This window comes from Cydia pomonella, chromosome 4 (assembly GCF_033807575.1).
Source record: "Cydia pomonella isolate Wapato2018A chromosome 4, ilCydPomo1, whole genome shotgun sequence".
Taxonomy (NCBI): Eukaryota; Metazoa; Arthropoda; class Insecta; order Lepidoptera; family Tortricidae; genus Cydia; species Cydia pomonella.
In genome coordinates this window covers 25663039-25683623 of record NC_084706.1, presented here as the reverse complement: position 1 = coordinate 25683623, position 20585 = coordinate 25663039, and the positions used below count along the sequence as shown (strand labels likewise).

General features: G+C 40.4%; 1 protein-coding gene across 1 annotated transcript in view; it reads right to left on the bottom strand.

The window, feature by feature from the left end:
* Window positions 1-607: 607 nt before the first annotated feature.
* LOC133517351 (basement membrane-specific heparan sulfate proteoglycan core protein-like) overlaps window positions 608-20585 on the bottom strand; it is a 29837-nt gene continuing 9859 nt past the window's right edge. The window contains exons 6-21 of the mRNA XM_061850647.1: window positions 20264-20354; window positions 19426-19537; window positions 17391-17608; window positions 16640-16767; window positions 14010-14161; window positions 13332-13482; window positions 12794-12951; window positions 11520-11670; window positions 10844-10995; window positions 10350-10500; window positions 8445-8578; window positions 7479-7629; window positions 6334-6485; window positions 4654-4816; window positions 3000-3078; window positions 608-1168 (exon numbers count right to left, since the gene is read on the bottom strand). Coding sequence (XP_061706631.1) covers window positions 1078-1168; window positions 3000-3078; window positions 4654-4816; window positions 6334-6485; window positions 7479-7629; window positions 8445-8578; window positions 10350-10500; window positions 10844-10995; window positions 11520-11670; window positions 12794-12951; window positions 13332-13482; window positions 14010-14161; window positions 16640-16767; window positions 17391-17608; window positions 19426-19537; window positions 20264-20354 — 2234 coding nt within the window. The 3' untranslated portion in view covers window positions 608-1077. The remainder of the gene's footprint in view (window positions 1169-2999; window positions 3079-4653; window positions 4817-6333; window positions 6486-7478; window positions 7630-8444; window positions 8579-10349; window positions 10501-10843; window positions 10996-11519; window positions 11671-12793; window positions 12952-13331; window positions 13483-14009; window positions 14162-16639; window positions 16768-17390; window positions 17609-19425; window positions 19538-20263; window positions 20355-20585) is intronic.

The window sequence follows — 20585 nt, the reverse complement described above, 5'->3', positions numbered from 1 at the left end:
AATCCATTTATAGCCAAACATTTAATTGCTTATCGTAAAAAGCGGCCAAGTGCGAGTCGGACTCGCCCATGAGGGGTACCGTACCATTTATGACGTATTAAAAAAAAACTACTTACTAGATCTCGTTCAAACCAATTTTCGGTGGAAGTTTGCATGGTAATGTACATCATGTATTTTTTTTAGTTTTATCATTCTCTTATTTTAGAAGTTACGGGGGGGGGGGGGGGGGCACATTTTACCACTTTGCAAGTGTCTCTCGCGCAAACTATTTAGATTAACAGTTTAGAAAAAAAATGATATTAATAAACTCAATATCATTTTTGAAGACCTATCCATATATACCCCACACGTATGGATTTGATGGAAAAAAAATTGTGTGACTTTAACGTAAAGTATCTTTTTTTCTATTTTTGTGTGACAATCTTGTTGGTTTTTCTTGCGAGTGTTGATTTTGAGTCCTGAGTAAGCGAAAGATTCTAAGTTAGAATCTTGAGCGTAGCGAGGGACTCAAAAACACGAGATGTAAAATAACTTAGCTCTCGTGTGACACATACAACTTTTCACCTCAGTGAGAACATATTAAAGGTTAAAAAAATTCAATATCAAGTAGAGTTAACCACATTTATTTAGATTCATGAATGAAAGGCATCATCATTATGACGAAAGCTTGTCTCACTCCCTGGAGTGAGGAAAGTCGCACTTTCGTCACTCGTTCGTGACGAAAGTAGGCTTGTTCGAGCTGCTGAGGTGTAAAAATTTAAACGCGTAAGTTCGATATTGTTTGTGTTGCGTCCATGGCCGTAGTAGGCAGGAGTTGAATTTAAGATAAGACAATTACAGGTAGGGTGCAACACCTATATTATCAAAGTCGATGGTACAATGGGATTTTAAGGTAGGGCATTGTCTCATAATGCTCCTAGCTACGGCCCTGGTCGCGTGTGGAGGCCTACCGCGAACCACGTTCGACGTGTTGCCTCTCTGTCGCACTTGTAATTCGTACGTAAGTGTGATAGGGAGGTAACACGTCGAACGTGGTTCGCGGTAGGTCCTCTGGTCGCCTTTGCCGCGTCTCTTGCGCTACACGCCATCGCACGCCAGGCTGCACGCCTCTTCGCTGTCGAATTTATTGGCATTACCTCCACAGCCACCCCATGCGTATGAAACGCATCTGAAAAAAAACATCCAGTTAAATCTCAAGAATACCCGCTGTAAAATACCGCCCCTATACAATCGTAATTATGCTCTAATTTTAAAAAGACATGCAGAAATATAATTTCATGTAACGCGAGCTGCAATAGTGCATGTAGTGGGTATGTACTTTTGCAGCTGGGTATACATATTTATCTTACTTGACGACCGGTCTGGTCTAGTGGGTAGTGACCCTGCCTATGAAGCCGATGGTCCTGGGTTCGAATCCCGGTAAGGGCATGCGCGTGTATTTGTGTGATGAGTACAGATAGGTATTTGTTTTCTATGTATTTAAGTATTTGTATATTATACATATCGTTGCTTGATTACCCATAACACAAGCCTTCTTGAGTTTACCGTGGGACTTAGTCAATTTGTGTAAGAATGTCCCTATAATATTTATTATATCTGTGACATGGCTAGACTACCATGTGGTAGTCTAGCCATGTCACAGATACCGAGTACCGCTGGTGGCCTAGCGGTAAGAGCGTGCGACTTGCAATCTGGAGGCCGCGGGTTCTAACCCCGGCTCGTACCAATGAGTTTTTCGGAACTTGTGTACGAAATATCATTTGATATTTACCAGTCGCTTTTCGGTGAAGGAAAACATCGTGAGGAAACCGGACTAATCCCATCAAAGCCTATTAGTTAAGCCACAATTAGTGCCTACGCCAAATCTTGGGATTAGTTGTCAAGCGGAGCCCAGGCTCCCATGAGCCGTGGTAAAATGCCGGGACAACACGAGGGCGCTTTAACGAAAGCGACTGCCTTCTGTTCCAACCCAGAGGATAAACAAGTCCTTATTGGGATTAGCCCGGTTTCCTCACGTAGTTTTCCTTCACCGAAATTCGACTGGTGAATATCATATGTTTCGTACACATGTTCCGAAAAACTCATTGGTACGAGTCGGGGTTTGAACCCACGACCTCCAGATTGCAAGTCGCATGCTCTTACAGCTAGGCCACCAGCGCTGCTAAGACACCGTTAATATGATTTAAAATCACTTCGCATGCTTCTTCGTTTATTAGGTACATCTTCTTTTTGACTTTCACTTTCTGCCTTATTTTCATATCATTTGATATTTACCAGCCGCTTTTCGGTGAAGGAAAACATCGTGAGGAAACCGGACTAATCCCAACAAGGCCTAGTTTACCCTCTGGGTTGGAAGGGCAGATGGCAGTCGCTTTCGTAAAATTAGTGCCTACGCCAAATCTTGGGATTAGTTGTCAAGCGGACCCCAGGCTCCCATGAGCCGTGGCAAAATGCCGGGACAACGCGAGGAAGAAGTACTTTCTGCCTTATTTTTGGTGAGTATGATAAGGAAATGAGAATAGTAATGAAGTAGTATTCCACCTGTCCAATTTCTTGGTTGAAATTGTATTTGCGTCTCACATTTTACTTAATGAGAGAGCGAGCGATACACATTGGACTACTAACTTACTTACTTGGCCAGCGCGATGACCCCAAATTAGTCTTGGCCTCCAACACAAGAGCACGCCACATTACTCGGTCCAGGGCTATAACCGCGAAAATTTAAGTTCGTCTACTGCGAGCATTTTTCTCTGTCATTCTAATTACATCTTAGTAAGAGTAAAAGGGAAAGATCCCCGCAATTTGCGGATTTCACTCACTTTCACTCTAACCGCCCAACTATATTTAGGATGACCAACGGGACCAGTTGGTCGACTTCAAGTACGCCTTTTTGACTGCCCGATCGTCACCCATCCTTTCAAGGTGGCCAAGAAATTGGACAGGTGAAACTTAGTTGAATATTTGTTGTTTGCTATCCCTATGTAAATATCGTTGCTTACTTGTGTTCACCAATATCGTAGTACCAGCGCACGCCATAGCACCAACTAGTCTCCAACTCCAACTTGCATATGCTTTTATCTGTAACTAATATTATTCAAAATACATAAAGTGCATAGAAAGAGAATTCTAAAGTCTAAGAAAAAACCGTGCCCCTTAGTGTTGGCAACCATGGCGCTAAGTGCTGAAAGCGACACCTAGCGACTCATGAAGACACTACGAGGAGCCGCTACAACGCCATCTATCTATAGGACCAGGTAGCCGCCGCCCCGTCTACCTGGAGTGGCAGCAAACTTCGGCGGGGATACCGAGCCGATAAAAGGGCTGCACGACCTTCAGAGCTTTCTTGTTCCCGCGACTATTGTTAGGGTTACTTGAAGTGTAAATTGTAACGTATTTTGTAATTAATTTGATTAAATAAAGTATTTTTAAAGTCCAGTATTTCATCTTTACTTATCATTATCGTAAAATTGTTTACTTTAGTTTGACAACCAAAACAGATGGCGTTGTACTGCACCATATGTTTTGTGGTCACTGAATTGGTAAACGTCATCTTTGGACAATCAGAGATACCGCAAAATGTATGAGGAAGAGCGGGGCCTTTGGAACGTGAAGCTCGTTTCATTCATTTCATTTATTCAACATTAAAAGTAATGTGCATTACAGAAGATGTTAGTTGAATGTAGTCAGTACATGACACCCGGGTAGGGCGCATAATGTTAGTACTTATGGGTACCTCATAAGTACTTACCTATTTATATACTATAGTACTTATAAATTCATGCATATCTAATTTAACACCATTAGAATATGATAAGAAGCTAATAATTTAATGTCATATTCGCTTACCAACGTTATTTATAATATTATACAAACACATATCTAGGATAATTCATCAATGTCAAAGTTAATACTAAAGGTTATGCTTTATATCAATCCAAAACTTAACGATTTAATGTCACATTTTTCTAAAATTATTCACATTATAAATAAAATAACAAAAATATGAAAGAGGTCATATTATTGATAGGTTATATTGTTACGTAACCTGCCGAACGTCGTGGCTGCCTTGCCGATGTGAACGTTGACCTCTGCATCAAGGGAGAGGTTGCTCGACACGGTCGACCCTAAGTACCAGAACTTATCGACTATCTCTAAAGGCACACCTTCCAGCGAGATGGACGGCGGAAAAGTGTAACCTTGCGCTAAAATTACTGTCTTTTTCGTATTTATGGACATAGAAAACAGGGCCATAAATGTGGACGATTATGCCGTTCAAGAATCGGTTTGTATAGCCACGAGCGGCGCTGTCGCTAGATCATAGATGCTGCTTAAATCATCTGTAAAGATGTACAAGGCCTGATGATGATGATGATGATATTGCTTTACGGGTTCCATTCTAACAAATTATTATCATTTAAAAACTCGTCAATTGTGTAGTAGTGTACGACTTTTCGGTGAATAGTTTTTTTAGTTTATTTTTAAACAATTTATCGTTGCGTTCTTGTTTTAACTGTTCGGGTAGTTTGTTTACAAGTCGTACCTACTTGTAGTATGGAATAAGCAATATAACTACAATAAAATAGAACTACTCTTGTCTGGTGCTGCTGCTGAATTGGCCATCCTTTATAAGAAATATTTACGAAAGATACGTACCTATTTTGTTACCTTCAACTTCAACAGAAAGGTAATCATTATACACCGTGGTTCTATCCACGACGGCACTGCATATGTAATTCCCCGTGTCATCTTCTTTAGCCTCTGATATTACCAGCGCATCGCCCTCCTGTCTGGTTCCACTGGTGAATTGGCCTTCCTCCTATATAAATAATAAAAAGGATTTAATGACAAGTCTTACGCAGCGGCTTAAGCGAAAGCAGCGCGGGTGAATCAATCCTTTGATACCTATGGAAGTGTCCTACGTGGGCGGTCTCGTTGCGACCGCGAATGCCGTGGGCCGCTGCGCCGCGTCGCTTCGCGTTCGCGAGTTATTCGCTAATAAGGCGCTACGTTAGGGCGTCCGCTATTTGGTGCGGGTGCAAGGAGCTGGCACACGCACGCGGGTGCCATTGTAGGTAAAATCCGTCGCACGCGTCCGTTAGCGTTGCTCATAACAATAGCGTTAAAAATAGTTTAACCCCCAACACAAAAATGTGATATGATTGACGCCAATGTCTGTCTGTCTGTGAACAGATGGACCGATTTCGATGCATGCACGATGCATTTTACGTAAAAGCGTTTCTTTTTTTTTTTCTTTTATTATTTAGAGACTTACAATCCTTAATGATTATGTCAGCCACATCATACCTTAATTAATCAATATTACAGTCAATATTTATGTTATAGTCTTATAACTACTTAAATAGTCTAACACAAATAAATTAAGCGTTTCTTTGTGGTGGTTCTTAACTAAGTATGTTTGATATACATTGATCTAGGAGTTTGAAGAGTATCAGCTCTTTTCCAAAATGATGTAAGGCATTTTTGGCATAATAGCGTGAGGGGTTCTTTAAATTTTTAATTTAATAGTTATTCGGTAACCCGCTCCATGCAACCGCGCTAGCTGGCGGATGCCCTTAGTTATAATAGCGAAAGCTCTTTGGCTAGGGATAGAATAGAATAGAATTATTTTTGTTCGTAAACACAAACAAGACTAATTACATAATATAACGAAATGGCCTCATCTCAGCGTGTTGCTGGTGGCTTCCAGTTGAGTTGGTGGCTGATCTTCCGATGAATCAAGTGAGACAAATTACGAAAGGAAGAAGGCAAGAACGGATAAACGCAAGAACTTTCGGATATACAAATTTGTTAATGTATACCGCATATTAGACGCAGACATATCTGCCAGATAGATCTGGCAGACATCCTGAGCCTTTCCCTGTATTTATGTCGACTAAATATAGCAAACATTACTAAACCATAGACAGCAGGGACCCCGTACAGTGCAGTGGTTTCAGCCAGCAGAATTTTGGAAAAATCGCGATCCCGGTTATGCACGGCCGTCCACTCAGTGATCAGCTAGCTACAAGGACCTGAACTCACTGCGCCTAATGTTTGCAATCGCAAATACGTAACGTATTTTAAGAATATATTTCTTATGCAAAACTTACGCAACAGTGGTAAGTACAGATGTCTATTTGGAGTTTTATGTTTGTAGAACTTCTTTAGCAACCAGTAAAGTAATAATATTTTTTATTATTCAAGAAATTTCTTGAGGATTCCGGCACCTGCTGTTTTTAAATGCAACATTTCAAGTTTTCCGTTTGTAGTAAGTTTCTTAGATTGTTGTTGGTATTTTTTTTAGAAAATCCATAAAGAAATGCAAAAAAATACCTTCGTCCACTGAACGGTTGGTAAAGGATATCCCTCAGGATTACAGTCGATAGTTTTACTCTCTCCCACTGTTATTTTCACTTGTGACTCGCTGACTGCGACTTTTGGCGGATTTTCGTCTGATGGTCTTGGTTCGGTGACGGGTTCCACATCTGAAATAAAAGACAACTAACTGTTAAGATCATTGGAATTTTATTTTTTAAAAACAGGGTAGGTAATAGTACTAGTCAATAAACAGAACATAAACCATCAGTAGTAAGTTTTTGGCAAAATAAATTTGGTAAGACACACACACACACACACACACACACACACACACACACACACTCAGACTCACACTCTAAGTGAAATTTAAAAGGACTCGAGTCTCCTAATAAACACTTCGTCAAAGGTTTTATCTACGACGAACACAAAGTAAATTTGTATTTTTTTAATGATTTGGCATAACCCATGAAATTAATGTGAAGATAATGGCTTTTAGCGAACTTTTGTACATAATTTGAGAGTTATCTATCTTTAATGGGCTCAAGTCTTTACAAAACACTTATCGAGATAAGGACTCAAGTTTCGACTTTATGACTAGAATCTGAATAAATCTCGTACTGTTGGGCCAAAATTAAAGGATTTTGGAAAAAAGTACAATAAGCGATAAAAACTTTGTTATTAACGGAAGCCCAGAATTCCCGACTCAAGAATTGCCAGCGAGCAATGGAGCGCAGCATATGAGTACTAGGAGTTCAAAGAACCGATCGGGTTAGGAACCGAGACCTGTGCTCCAGAACTGGTATCGTAGATGTGGGTGTTAAGGCCGCTAAGCTTAACTGGTGTTGGGCGGGACACGCCTGCCGTATGCACCCGGATCGGTCGGCCAAATTGGCTACCGAATAACCGCAGATTAGCCGCGGCAGAGGCAGACCAAAAAAGAGATGGCGGGATGACCTTGAAGCTTTTTGCAGCGACTGGCGGGAACACGCACCAAACCGTGATGAGTGGCGGAAGAGAGGGGAGGTCTTTGCCCAGCAGTGGGACACAAAATAGGCTACATAAAAAAGCGATAGAATCGTAAGAAGATTGTCGATTTTAAAATAATCTTGTATAATCAACACCTCTGACCTGACGTAATAAATATACAAAATAAGCAATACCTTCTACCACAATTTGAAGGTAAGCAGTGTAAACGGGCGTTGCTTGTACAAGCGCGGAACACACATAATTTCCCGACTCTGTGTCTTGTGCATTCGAAATTATCAGCGCGTTGCCCTCTATTTCGACTCCGTTGCCGAAATCTCCCTCTTCCTGTAAGTAATATGTGGGAGTCAGAAATTGGTTATATTTTGAACATCATTATATATCAGTCACATAATAATATTTTATATAATCGTGATATAATATAGAGCATTTCAATCGAGTACCGTGTCTTGGCAACGAAACTTGCTGAGTTGCCTAAGTAAGGTACGAGATTGAAAAGCCTTATTATATCACTATTGTATATAATACTTTTTGTACGAGTCATCTAAAATAATACTTTTTTTACTATAAAAACGAAATAATTAATAAAAATTGGTAAGTGTCTCAAGACAAAAATGTAGTACAAAATACATAACGCGTGACTTCGCGCCCGTTTAGTATTTTGTATAGGAGCGCGGCGGCACGTGATTGGTAATTTTTTATAGTTTACAACAGCGTATTGAAATGAATCTTATAGTTGAGTTGGGAGCCCATATTTCATTTCATTTTTTCATTTGAAAAGTACGCAATTATTGTTTGGTAAGTATACGAAATCTTAATTCAACCATTACAGCAGGGATCGGAAACCGGTATTTTTTGTATGGGAACGAAAACGGTATTTTTTCGTTCTTTGTTAATTACTTCATTTCTAATTAGGCAATCTAATAATACGAAGTCGTTATCTGAAAACACAACTGAGTCCTACATTTAGAGTATAAAATAAACCGAAATATATGGTTATTTCGATGTTTTTGCAAAAAACCGGTTCCGATCTCTGCATTACAGTCGTCAAATAGAAAAACTACTCTTTTTTTATGATACAGGAGGCTAACGAGCAGATGGATCACCTAGGGTGGGGGGGGGGGGGGGGGGGCAAGACTCACCTTGGACCACTGTACTCTAGGCAACGGGGATCCCTCAGGGATGCATTCGACTTTCTTACTTCCTCCTCTTGGTATTCTCACTTGGGGTTCACTGACTGACACTCTAGGGCTGCTTTGTGGTTGTTGCGGTGAATCTACATGGAAAGCAACACGTACAGTACTCTCCGCACAGACTATGTAGTAACCAAGTGTAAATGTGCCACTCTAAAAGTCTAAACGTCTTATTTATAAATAATGAACAGAATCCAGACTAATTAAAACAAAAATATTCCTTTGGTAATCCGCGAAAAGATAATGTGCTAGTTAATCAGTGCCAAACCGTTATACTTACTTGCGTATTTTTATATGCAATTAATGTTCCCATCCTCCCACCGCAAAAAGAAATATAACAAACCACTACTTACTCAGTTTTGTCCTTTTGGTGGTGGGTTGTTATATTCGTTTGCGTATTTATTTTTGCGGTGGGAGGGTGGGAACATTAATTGCATGTAAAAATACGCAAGTAAGTATAACGGGTTAACACTGACTGATTGACTAGCACGTTATCTTTTCGCAGATTAGCAAAGTAATATTTTCTTTGTTTTAATTAGTCTTATATTTATATAGGAATTTATATGACAATTATGTAGTTGTAAAACATAGGCACATCCATATCCATCTTTCGACTCAAATGCCAATAGTTCCAGTCAGAATGGGTGCCAGAGTAAACCACTCCGAGTACCTACTTTTCATTTCAAATAACTACAAGGAAAGTAGGTACGTCCTTAAACTACGTCCAAAAGAGAGGTATGGGCATTGTGAATGACATCTCGCTTTGTGTGGTAGGGCACAGCCAGTGGATGTCATTCCAGATCTAGAGCAGAGCCCAACTGGTGAAGTACCTCCACTTTACAGAAAACAGCAGCCAAATAACGCTAGACCCTACTCATAGTGTTGTGTTCCTGCTGGTGAGTAAGGTTGCCAGAGCTCAACGAGGGGGGGGTTTAGGGTCGGCAACGCGCATGTAACTCCTTTGGAGTTGCAGGCGTACATAGGCTACGGAGACTGCTTACCATCAGGCGGGCCGTATGCTTGTTTGCCACCGACGTAGTATATAAAAAAAAAGGTACGTTCCTCCCAAAACAAATTCTTGGATCCGCCAATGGTCACCTATAGATACACTTGTAATTCATATTTACACAACAAACTATCTCTTGAAAAGAAGCAAGGTTTTGAAAAGGGGTCCCTATTGTTTCCCATAAAGTTTTAAGTCATTATGTATTGTTTGTCCGCATTTTCGTTAGTCATAATTTGATTTTTTTAAACGCGTAACTTTTCAGGATTGCCATAAAACAAACCTGACCTATCTATAGGATAACCTTACGATCCTGAGAAGTTAACGGTTTCAGAATTATGATAAATGATAATCTAACAATCATTACATTATGACTTTCAATAATTATGTCAAATAAAGGGATCCGTTTGAAAAGAAATAATAGCGTTAAATTCTATGAGAAATTGCAGGTATTGTTATTGGACAGATGTCCACAGGGGTGGCGCTTGCACAATGCCGGTGGTTATTGCCAACTTGGTTCCATCCTGTATGACGCTTCATACGTTTAGTTCATACCTTCTATGACAAATTGCAGGTAATCCGTCCAGACCGGTGCCGCTTACACAATGCCGGTGCACACTTAGTCCCCTGCGTCACCGTCTTGCGCTTTGGTTATTATCAGCTTAGTTTCGTCTTGTATAACACTTAATACGTTAAGTTAATACCTTCTATGACAACTTGCAGGTAATCCGTCCACACTAGCGTCGCTTGCACGATGCTGGCACACGTAGTCCCCTGCATCACCGTCTTGCGCTTTGGTTATTGTCAGCTTGGTTCCGTCTTGTATAACGCTTCATAAGTTAAGTTCATACCTTCTATGACAACTTGCAGGTAATCCGTCCAGACCGGTGTGGCTTGCACAATGCCGGTGCACACGTAGTTCCCTGCGTCACCGTCTTGGGCGTTACTTATTATTAGAACGTTTCCGTCCTGTCTGACGCCATTGCTGAACTCGCCTTCTTCCTTTAAATCAAAATAATGTTTAGGACTTGTTTGCATTCTAAAATGTAAATCATATGATGATTTTTAACTTAATCAAGTAAAAGGTACTCTTACACTATTCAACATTTATTCCTAATACCTTTCTCGTCCCATGACTTTTAATCCTCCGCGTCCCATACCCATACTGATGTTAGCTGACCACAGTCATAATCAATGGTTTTATAAATTTTATTCTTCAGTCGAAATGACATCCGCGTGTCTCAAACGGTTCCCGTGACCTGTCTTCATGTCCATCCCATCCTAATCCGATTATATACCATGGTAAGTGTGATCCACACTTCGTAATAGTACTAATGTAGCAAACCTTGCTCCACTGAACTCTCGGTAAAGGAGATCCCTCAGGACTGCAGTCTACAGTCCTGCTTTCTCCTCTTGGTATCTTCAGTTGGCGCACGTTGACTGTTACTCTAGGGCTCGCTTGTACTTGTGGTTGTGGTGGTGGTGGTGGCGGCACATCTACAGAGACAACAACGTTAAAATACATTATACTTATATATAATGTAAAACAAATTAAGATTAAGACGACATTTGATGAAAACCAGTCCATCCATACCTTCTACTGAAATCTTCCAATAGGAAAATTCCAGGTAATAACGATAATACACTTTGGTGCAATATCTCTTTTTTCATTCACTTCAATTTTCAACAATACTTTGTTAAAAGTCGATTGTACAAGTGTAAAGTTAGACGCGAACTGTCCGTTCTGGCTAGCTGGATCATCTCCTATTATAACCTCAGGCAGTCCTAAATGAGTTAAATGTACCCTTGATACTAACCTATAGTAGAACAATAATCATTTATTGGTATACAAGCTAGGCGAGTTGTTACACTACCACAAGTCACAACCTGCAGGTAACCCGACACACCGTGTTGCTTGCACAATACCGGTGCACACGTAGTCCCCTGCGTCACCGTCTTACACGTTGGTTATTGTCAGCTTGGTTCCATCTTGTATAACACTTGACACGTTAAGTTCATACCTTCTATAACAACTTGTAGGTAATCCGTCCAGACCGGTGTGGCTTGCACAATGCCGGTGCACACGTAGTCCCCTGCGTCACCGTCTTGGGCGTTAATTATTGTTAGAGCGTTTCCGTCCTGTTTGACACCATTGCTGAAGTCGCCTTCTCCCTGTAAGTATATGAAATTGGAAGTGTAAAGATTTATGTAATTACTTACATTTTATGAAAAATGAACAATATGACAACTATATACATAAACGCAATATTTCAGGGTCAAAATAGCAATTGGGCCTGTAATACGAGCAAATAACTGAAACATACATTATACTCCTCAAACGATGTCACTTTTGTACAATAACTTTTTAAAAGGCCCAACTCGGTAGGTATACTTATATTATGTGTTGTGTGCAAATGTGTCCAAGTTTAATGCAATTACATAAATAAAGGATTAAATAAAGGATGTGTGTTTATTATGGATAAAAAACTTACTAAGTATATAAATAGCCCTTAGCTAGACTAAAACTGACATGTAATAATTGTTTTATGATGAGTATTGACATATTTAAGAAATTGCCAGATAGTTTTAAGAATCTCAATCATCATTCGCTTGCCCTTATCCCATTCATTTGGGGTCGGCGCAGCATGTCTTTTCCTTCCATATCTTTCTGTCACCCGTCATCTCATCGTTCACTCGCGTTCGTTTCATGTCATCTCTCACACAATCCATCCACCGTTTCCTAGGTTTTCCTCTGCCGTTCCATCCCTCCACATTCATTCGTAATACCTTTCTCGTCACATGACTTTCATCCCTCCGCATCACAAGAAATCCGTTTCAGGAATCTCAATAGTAACAGATTTAATAATACTGTTAAGATGTGGCTTATAAATAAGTGCTAAAGCAGCTGCTTGAAGTCTTTAGGCTTGTTTTGGACCCGGGTTTGTCTTTAAACAACTGGGGAACTCCACCTTTCAAGAAAACTGCAGCCAAATAACGCTAGAGCCTACTCATAGTGTTGTGTTCCTGCCGGTGAGTAGGTAAGGTTGTCAGAGCTCAACGAGGGTGCGGAGTGTTAGGGTCGACAATGCGCATGTAACACCTCTGAAGTTGTAGGCGTCTATAGGCTACAGAGACTGCTTACTATCAGGCGGGCCGTGTGGTTGTTTGCCACCGACGTAGTATTAAAAAAAGACAGTATTTCTCTTGATTCAGTTTTTTGATTATTTCAAAATGCCGAAGAGGTACATTTATTAAGATTTAAGCTATGCAAAAACCGATTAACAGTCAAACAAACCTTGCTCCATTGGACCCTCGGTAGCGGGGATCCCTCCGGATTACAGTCCACGGTCCTACTTTCTCCTCTTGGTATAGTCAGTTGGCGAATGTTGACTCTTACTCGAGGGCTGGCTTGTGATGGTTGTATTTGTGGTTGTGGTGGAGTTTCTGGTATATCTAGATAGGAAAAGAAACACATTATAATACGTTATAATGAAGATATTTTACAAAGACGACATTTGTTGAAGATTACTTATACCTTTTATCACAACTTGCAGGAAATCCTTCCACACCGGTGCCGCTTGCACGATGCCGGTGCACACATAGTCCCCTGCGTCACCGTCTTGCACGTTGGTTATTAGTAGTTTGGCTCCGTCTTTTATAACGCTTAATAGTTTTTGTTCGTACCTTCTATCACAACTTGTAGATAATCCGTCCACACCGTTGTCGCTTGCACGATGCCGGTGCACACGTAGTCCCCTGCGTTACTGTCTTGCGCGTTGGTTACTGTTAATTTGGTTCCGTCTTGTATAACGCTCAATACGTTTTGTTCATACCTTCTATCACAACTTGTAAGTAATCCGTCCACACCGGTGTCGCTTGCACGATGCCGGTGCACACGTAGTCCCCTGCGTCATCGTCTTGTGCGTTGGTTATTGTCAGCTTGGTTCCGTTTTGTCTAACGCCATTGCTGAACTCGCCTTCTCCCTTTTAAATATGAAATTCCGTAGGTAACTTAGACTCAAATGAATTTATATTGATTCTTAAAGCCACACACACAGAAGAACTGTTGTGACTTACATTTTAACATAAGTATATAAGTAGCTTAACAACTAGTGTTATGATCGCTCAACGGGCTGTAAGTGCTCAACGGGCTGAAGTTTAGACAAGCCGGTGGGAATCGAGTTCTTTGAACGATCCGCCACTGATACCTACCGAACGTAACCTAAAATTTTATGCGAATTAAATTAATGACTATAAAAATTATGACATAACTCATTTATAACAAAAGCCCAGTTAAGCTCAGGAATAATTATGACTAAATATTTTTACGACTTACAATTTTATGCATAAAGTGTTATGACAATAAAAAATATGACAAAAGTATGCGACCATCAGAGGGAGACCCCTGGCAAACAATAGTAAGAACCAGGAAAACTATAATCATCCCTTTCTTTAGGGTGCTAGCGTAAGAAAAAGACAGTATGATTCTCTCTGTCTACTACAATCTATACCTTGCTCCACTGAACCCTCGGTAGCGGGGACCCCTCAGGCGTACAGTCCACAGTCCTACTTTCTCCTCTTGCTATCTTCAGTTGGCGCACGTTGACGGTCACTCGAGGGCTGGCTTCTGGTGGTTGTATTTGTTGTTGTGGCGGTGGTAAATCTACATAGAAAACAACACGTTAGTTAGTGCTTCTGGGAATTTTCCGCAAATCGACAACCATTATGCCTATTTTGCGTGTAACGAGGTAGCGCTACTCTAACCACCCCAGCTTCTTCACGAAGCCTAGCAATGTTTTCAGGTTGCTAACTGCCTCCTTTGCCTAGTGTATTTACTCCTGTATACTTCTACCTGTTTGCAGTCTAGGAGAATGTGTTTTGTTGTTTCCTCTTCTGCACGCTCTGCACATGGGGCTGTCTGATTTACCCACGTTAAACAACACGTTACTTAAATAATTCCAATTAATTTTCTTTTATAATAAAACCGGTATAACTTAAATGTAAAATATTAAAGCTGCCTTTCCATTTGTTAGTGTGGCGAATGATTTTTATGTGTTATTATCCTGTGTGTGTGTGTGTGTGTGTGTGTGTGTGTGTGTGTGTGTGTGTGTGTGTGTGTGTGTGTGTGTGTATTTTTGTTTGTGCTTTTCGGTGAAGGAAAACATCGTGAGGAAACCTGCATACATCTGCGAAGAAATTCAAAGGTGTATGTGAAGTCCCCTATACTATAGCTATAGCCCGAGCCCCCTCGCGCATGAGAGGAGGCCTGTGCCCAGCAGTGGGACGTATATAGGCTGAATTATTATTTTATTATTATTATTATCCTGTCCCATTGTCCAAGGGATACTGGTACAGTTTGTTCGAAGATATGTTGTAGGAAGAATTACTAACATTGCTCAGTGCCTGTTATAGAAATGGCATAAAACTGAGCGTTTTTCCAGGAACTTTCTACCTCGCACTGCTAAACTGTGGAATGAACCGTCGCCTGCGGTATTTCCGGACCGATACGACCTTCAAACCTTCAACAAAAGAGCGTAGTCTCATCTTAAAGGCCGGCAACGCACTTACAACCCCTCTGGTGTTGCAGGTGTCCATGGGCGGCGGTAATCGCTTACCATCAGGTGATCCGTCTGCTCGTTTGCCTCCTCAATCATAAAAAAAAAGAAAAATGCATATTTGATATATTAAAATACCATAAAATCAGGATTTCAAGAGTGGTTGTCCAAGGGACAGAAAAGCGTAACCATGGCAACGCGTGACACTGAAAAGTTGATTCACCCAGTTGGCAGATCCGTTAGGTATACAGGCTGGATTTATAATGGAGCACGGAGGGTATTTTATCTTATGATATTCGGGGGCTCTTGCGGATACACTTCGACCCATAGGGATCAGTTACTCAAGATCTTTTTCGACCATCTCCATGTGCTGGATGATGGAGCTCATGGGTAACCTTTTGAACTCCTTTGGTTCCAGATAGCCTGCTCCAAAGTCTTTTATTCTTTTTCTGGCGAGGGCGTGACATTCACACATTAGGTGAATTCATAATTACTGTCTCTTCCTCTTCGACACACATTCGACAATCGGTGTTGTCGGAGTGTCCCAGCTTGACCCGATCCCATGTTGTTACACCAAAGTAGTCTTAGCAGACCTCTCATGTCCTTTTAATTAAGTACCTAACGTTGATTGGCATTCACTCATTATGAAAAAATGCTCAGTCAGCGAAAAATAATTTTTTTTTTCAAATATATATTTTGGTGCGATTCAATTTCCATTCAAGAGTCGTTTAAAAGTTATTCCAATTTAACTCACCAATGGTGAAAACCAATGAGGGCCTCAAATTAACTGACGGATCCGAGATTCCGTTTTGAGCCCAATGAGGATAGGTTTTGTCTATAAAACTCTATCTTTAGGTATTTAAAAAAAGGTAAACAAAATCTACCCTCAAAAGCCTTCTTAAGCCAGTTGAGGGTAGATGAAAACATTACATGATCAAATAATGTAGGTTTAAAGTCTGGTTGTTCTGTGACAGATCCAGTCGGTTTTGTATTTGGTTGGTTAACCAATAAATATTATACCTAACTACCCGAATATGTACAAATTGTTTGTTTACTTTTATTTAAATACCTAAAGATACAGAGTATAGGGACGTCACGAATATTCGCATTCGTATATACGAATATTCGCATCATTTTAAACATTCGCATGGACATTCCCATTCGCATTAAATGAAGCGAATGTTTTGCGAATGCGAATGTGCGTATGGCGTGCTCATGCCTTGTCTCGTCGACTCGCGCTCGCGTATGGGCAGTGCGCGCAAACTGTTTTCAAGTAATGCATTTTGACCAGTAGACAGCATTTTTATATACTTTATAACATCCCGCTCGGTAACTATATTTGATGTACAAACAGATTTTTCTAATTAGGTATGATAATAACAACTACATATTCCCTAACATTCGTATTCGCTTTCGGATATTCGCATCCTGGACATCCCTGGTTTCGACAGGAGGGACATTCCATGGAGCGACTCGGATGCTTTAGGGTGGCAAGTTAAGCCCCTTATCCCGTCCCCCCTAAATCCGCTACTGGTCCAATTCCTACGCCGGTATTTATTATTGTTATTACATTATATGCTACATACCATTGACGACAATTTGCGTAGTTTGAGCAGTTTCCCCAGCTTTGTTTCGAGCAATGCATCTGTAAGTTCCTTCATCTTCTATTTCTATGTTACGGAAGATCAGCTCTGCCCCTCGGTTCTCCACGCGACTGCAACAGGTACAATTTTCTATCACAAAGTTGAAAGATAGCATTGGCGTCACCAAGGGGGGACAGGGGGCGCTGCCCTCCTAGAGAACCAAAGTTCTATGTATATGTATGCCCCTCCCCCTCCCCTTGGTCATCGGTCATATAAACTCCCCCGCCCCCTCCCCAGCCCATCAGCTGGCGACGCCCTTGAAAACTGTAATTTCATGTTACATTCCTCGTTATTACGCACACATTGCACAACTTGAGGACGAGTGAGGAGTGAGAAGTGACTCAAACACGATAAGTGAATACTTATGTGTGCGTGCGTGAATATGTGTAATTGAGAGACGATAGTAACTAATAGGTACATAGGTAGGTAGGTACATAGGTCTTAGTCTAATCGTACCTGGAGAAAGCCCCATCAATGCGATCCCAAGACATTGAGCGTTGCCATCCGCCACACACTTCACTGTCAACTCTTCCCCGCGCGTCACTGTGGGTCTCTCCGAGCGGATTGCGACAAGCGGCAACGCCAGCACGGCAAGTCTGAGGTATAGTTGACACAGCAAGAAACCACCACCTGTCACTTTGCACAGGTACTCCGCAGCGTTTTTGGTGGTTGCCTGTTTAATCTCAAGTCCTACCTAGAGAAAGCCCCGTCATCACGTTCCCAAGACACCTGAGCGTTTCCTTCCGCCACGCACTCCAATGTCAACTCTTCCCCGCGCGTCACGGAGGGTCTTTCTGGGCGTATAACGACGCGCGGCAACGCCAGCACGGCAAGTCTGAGATATAATTGACGCAACAAGAAACCGCCGCCTGTCACTTTGCAGAGGTACTCGGCAGCGTTTTCGGTGGTTGCCTGTTTAGAAGATACAAATTTTAATTGTACTGTTAGAAACGTATGGCATAGGAATTGCCTTAGCATTAGGTAAAAAAAAGCGGCCAAGTGCGAGTCGGACTCGCGCATGAAGGGTTCCGTACCATTTGAGACGTATTAAAAAAAAATCTACTTGCTAGATCTTGTTCAACATTTTACCACTTTGGACACACATTTTACCACTTTGTAAGTGTCTCTCGCGCAAACTATTCAGTTTAGAAAAAAATGATATTAGGAACCTAAATATCATTTTTGAATACCTATCCATAGATACCCCACACGTATGGGTTTGAAGAAAAAATTTTTTTTTAAATTTTATGACGTATTAAAAAAAACTACTCACTAGATCTCGTTCAAACCAATTTTCGGTGGAAGTTTGCATGGTAATGTATATCATATATTTTTTTTAGATTTTTCATTCTGTTATTTTAGAAGTTACAGGGGGGGGGACACATTTTTTCACTTTAGAAGTGTCTCTCGCGCAAACTATTCAGTTTAGAAAACAATGATATTAGGAACTTAAATATCATTTTTGAAGACCTATCCATAGATACCCCACACGTATGGGTTTGATGAAAAAAAAAATTTTATTTTATTTTATGACGTATTAAAAAAAAAAAACTACTCATTAGATCTCGTTCAAAACAATTTTCGGTGGAAGTTTGCATGACAATGTATATCATATATTTTTTTTAGTTTTTTCATTCTGTTATTTTAGAAGTTACGGGGGGGGGGCACACATTTTACCACTTTGGAAGTGTCTCTCGCGCAAACTATTCATTTTAGAAAAAAATGATATTAGAAACCTCAATATCATTTTTGAAGACCTATCCATAGATACCCCACACGTATGGGTTTGATGAAAAAAGATTTTTTTAATTTCAGTTCTAGGTATGGGGAACCCCCAAAATTTATTGTTTTTTTTCTATTTTTGTGTGAACATCTTAATGCGGTTCATTACATCCACTTACTAAGTTTGAACAGTATAGCTCTTATAGTTTCGGAAAAAAGTGGCTGTGACAGAATCGGACAGACAGACGGACGTGACGAATCTATAAGGGTTCCGTTTTTTGCCATTTGGCTACGGAACCCTAAAAACTTTACCCAGCTATAGTCGTTAGTTTTCAAGCTGGCCCTTACGGCTAACTCTTTGTCTATTGTAAGTAAAACCGCACGTGCTACACCTAGTATGAATTTTCTTACGATTCATACCCTAGTCTGCTGGAAATCTCTGGAAATTCATCCCCTAAGGGGGTTAGAAAGGGGATGAACGTTTATATGGGGATCACGTTTTATTTTAAGTTAGGAACTTGAAACTTTCGTGAAAAGGTATATTAAAATAGAAGAAAAGTAATTTCAGCGTTTTTGGAAAGTCATCCCCTAAGGGGGTTAAAAAGGAGATGAAAATTTGTATGGGGATATTAAGTTAGAAACTTGTAACTTCGTAATAGGATATTTTTATAAAATACGAGAAAAATACTTTTAACGTTTTTTTTTTTTCATTCATCCCCTAAAAGATTTAAAAAGGGGTTGAAAGTTTGTAACGGGAACTATTTGAGTAGCGACTTGAAATTAGTAGGAACAGAAAACATTAGAAAGTAAGAAAAATAATTTTAGTGTTTTTGAAAATTCGGGTACTTATAGGGTTAAAAAGGGGTTAAAAGTATTTTAGAGAAATAGATCCACGCGGACGAAGTCGTAGGCTACAGCTAGTCTTCTTCTACTTATGTTTCCCTGTAATCTATAGGTAGGTAAATAACGATTATTTGGCAAAAAATAAAAACGAAATAGCAACGTACTCTCTGGAAGATCAGCTCTCTGCCGTTGAGTTGAACATTTTGTGGCAATGGACGCTGGTCGAGTCTGCTCCATGAGACTATCTGTTGGTCGTCGCCAGTTTTGAAGTCACAGCTGAAATGGAATTAAAAGACGCGTATTATGTACAGTCGCCATCAGATATATCGGAGCGGCCAAGGTTCTCACAAATATCTAAACACGCCTCTATTGTCAAGGTATTAGAGTGCTTGTTCAGATATTTGTGAACACCTTGACCGCCTTGACCGTGCATGTACTAAAATTTAAGTGAAGGTACTGTATTTTTAAGTACAATGCTCCGTTCACATTTATTCCAGCATTCCAGTCCAGTGATCGAATCCAGCACTGGAATGTTACTGGAACGGTTATCCTTCCATGAAGCATGAAAAAGTTAACCGTTCAGGTTGGTTGTCAGATCAGGTCAATTCATAAATACAGAAATTTCAATCGTGAAGATGGGTTTTGTCAAATGTGTGGAATCCTGTGGTTTCTGTCTGCAAAAAAACCATTGATATCCGAATCAAACACGCTTAGTGACACTGTGTGTGGTGTGCTTGGATAGACTAACAAGTGTGGACGCGACCAGTGGTAAAATTGAAAGCGAACGCAGCCGACACGCACGAACGAGGGTAGACCGAGCGCGGTCTACACAACTTTGACATCCACCCGCTATCTCCAGTTACCCGTGAACAAGATGCATCTAACTGCGTCGAAATATCGGGAGCTTAAAAACAATACAAAAGGCAATCACCGTTTATATCCCGGTCGATTTAAACCGAAAGATGGAAGGTTGTCTGATTTAACATATCATTTACATATTACCTTATTATAATATCTTGTCCTTCGGCGACAGACACGTCAAATGGGTTAGGAAGCTGGTCTGGACGATACTGTAACGGTATTGCTTCGCTACCTATAAATAAAGTAAAAGACAGAGTTAATAAAAGGTTGACCTCCGGCTCTTTTGGTATTTTATAAGAGAAAATCCATTCTTCTTCTCCTGAGCTTCTTCTTCATTCGGTTCTTGTCTGATTTAATTTTTTGTCTTTTAATTATTTATAGAAGAATTCAAGCCTTGGAGACCCTCTACATCTCTAAGGATAATTTAATATCTTTTTTTTATATTTTATCTCTGACACTCAGA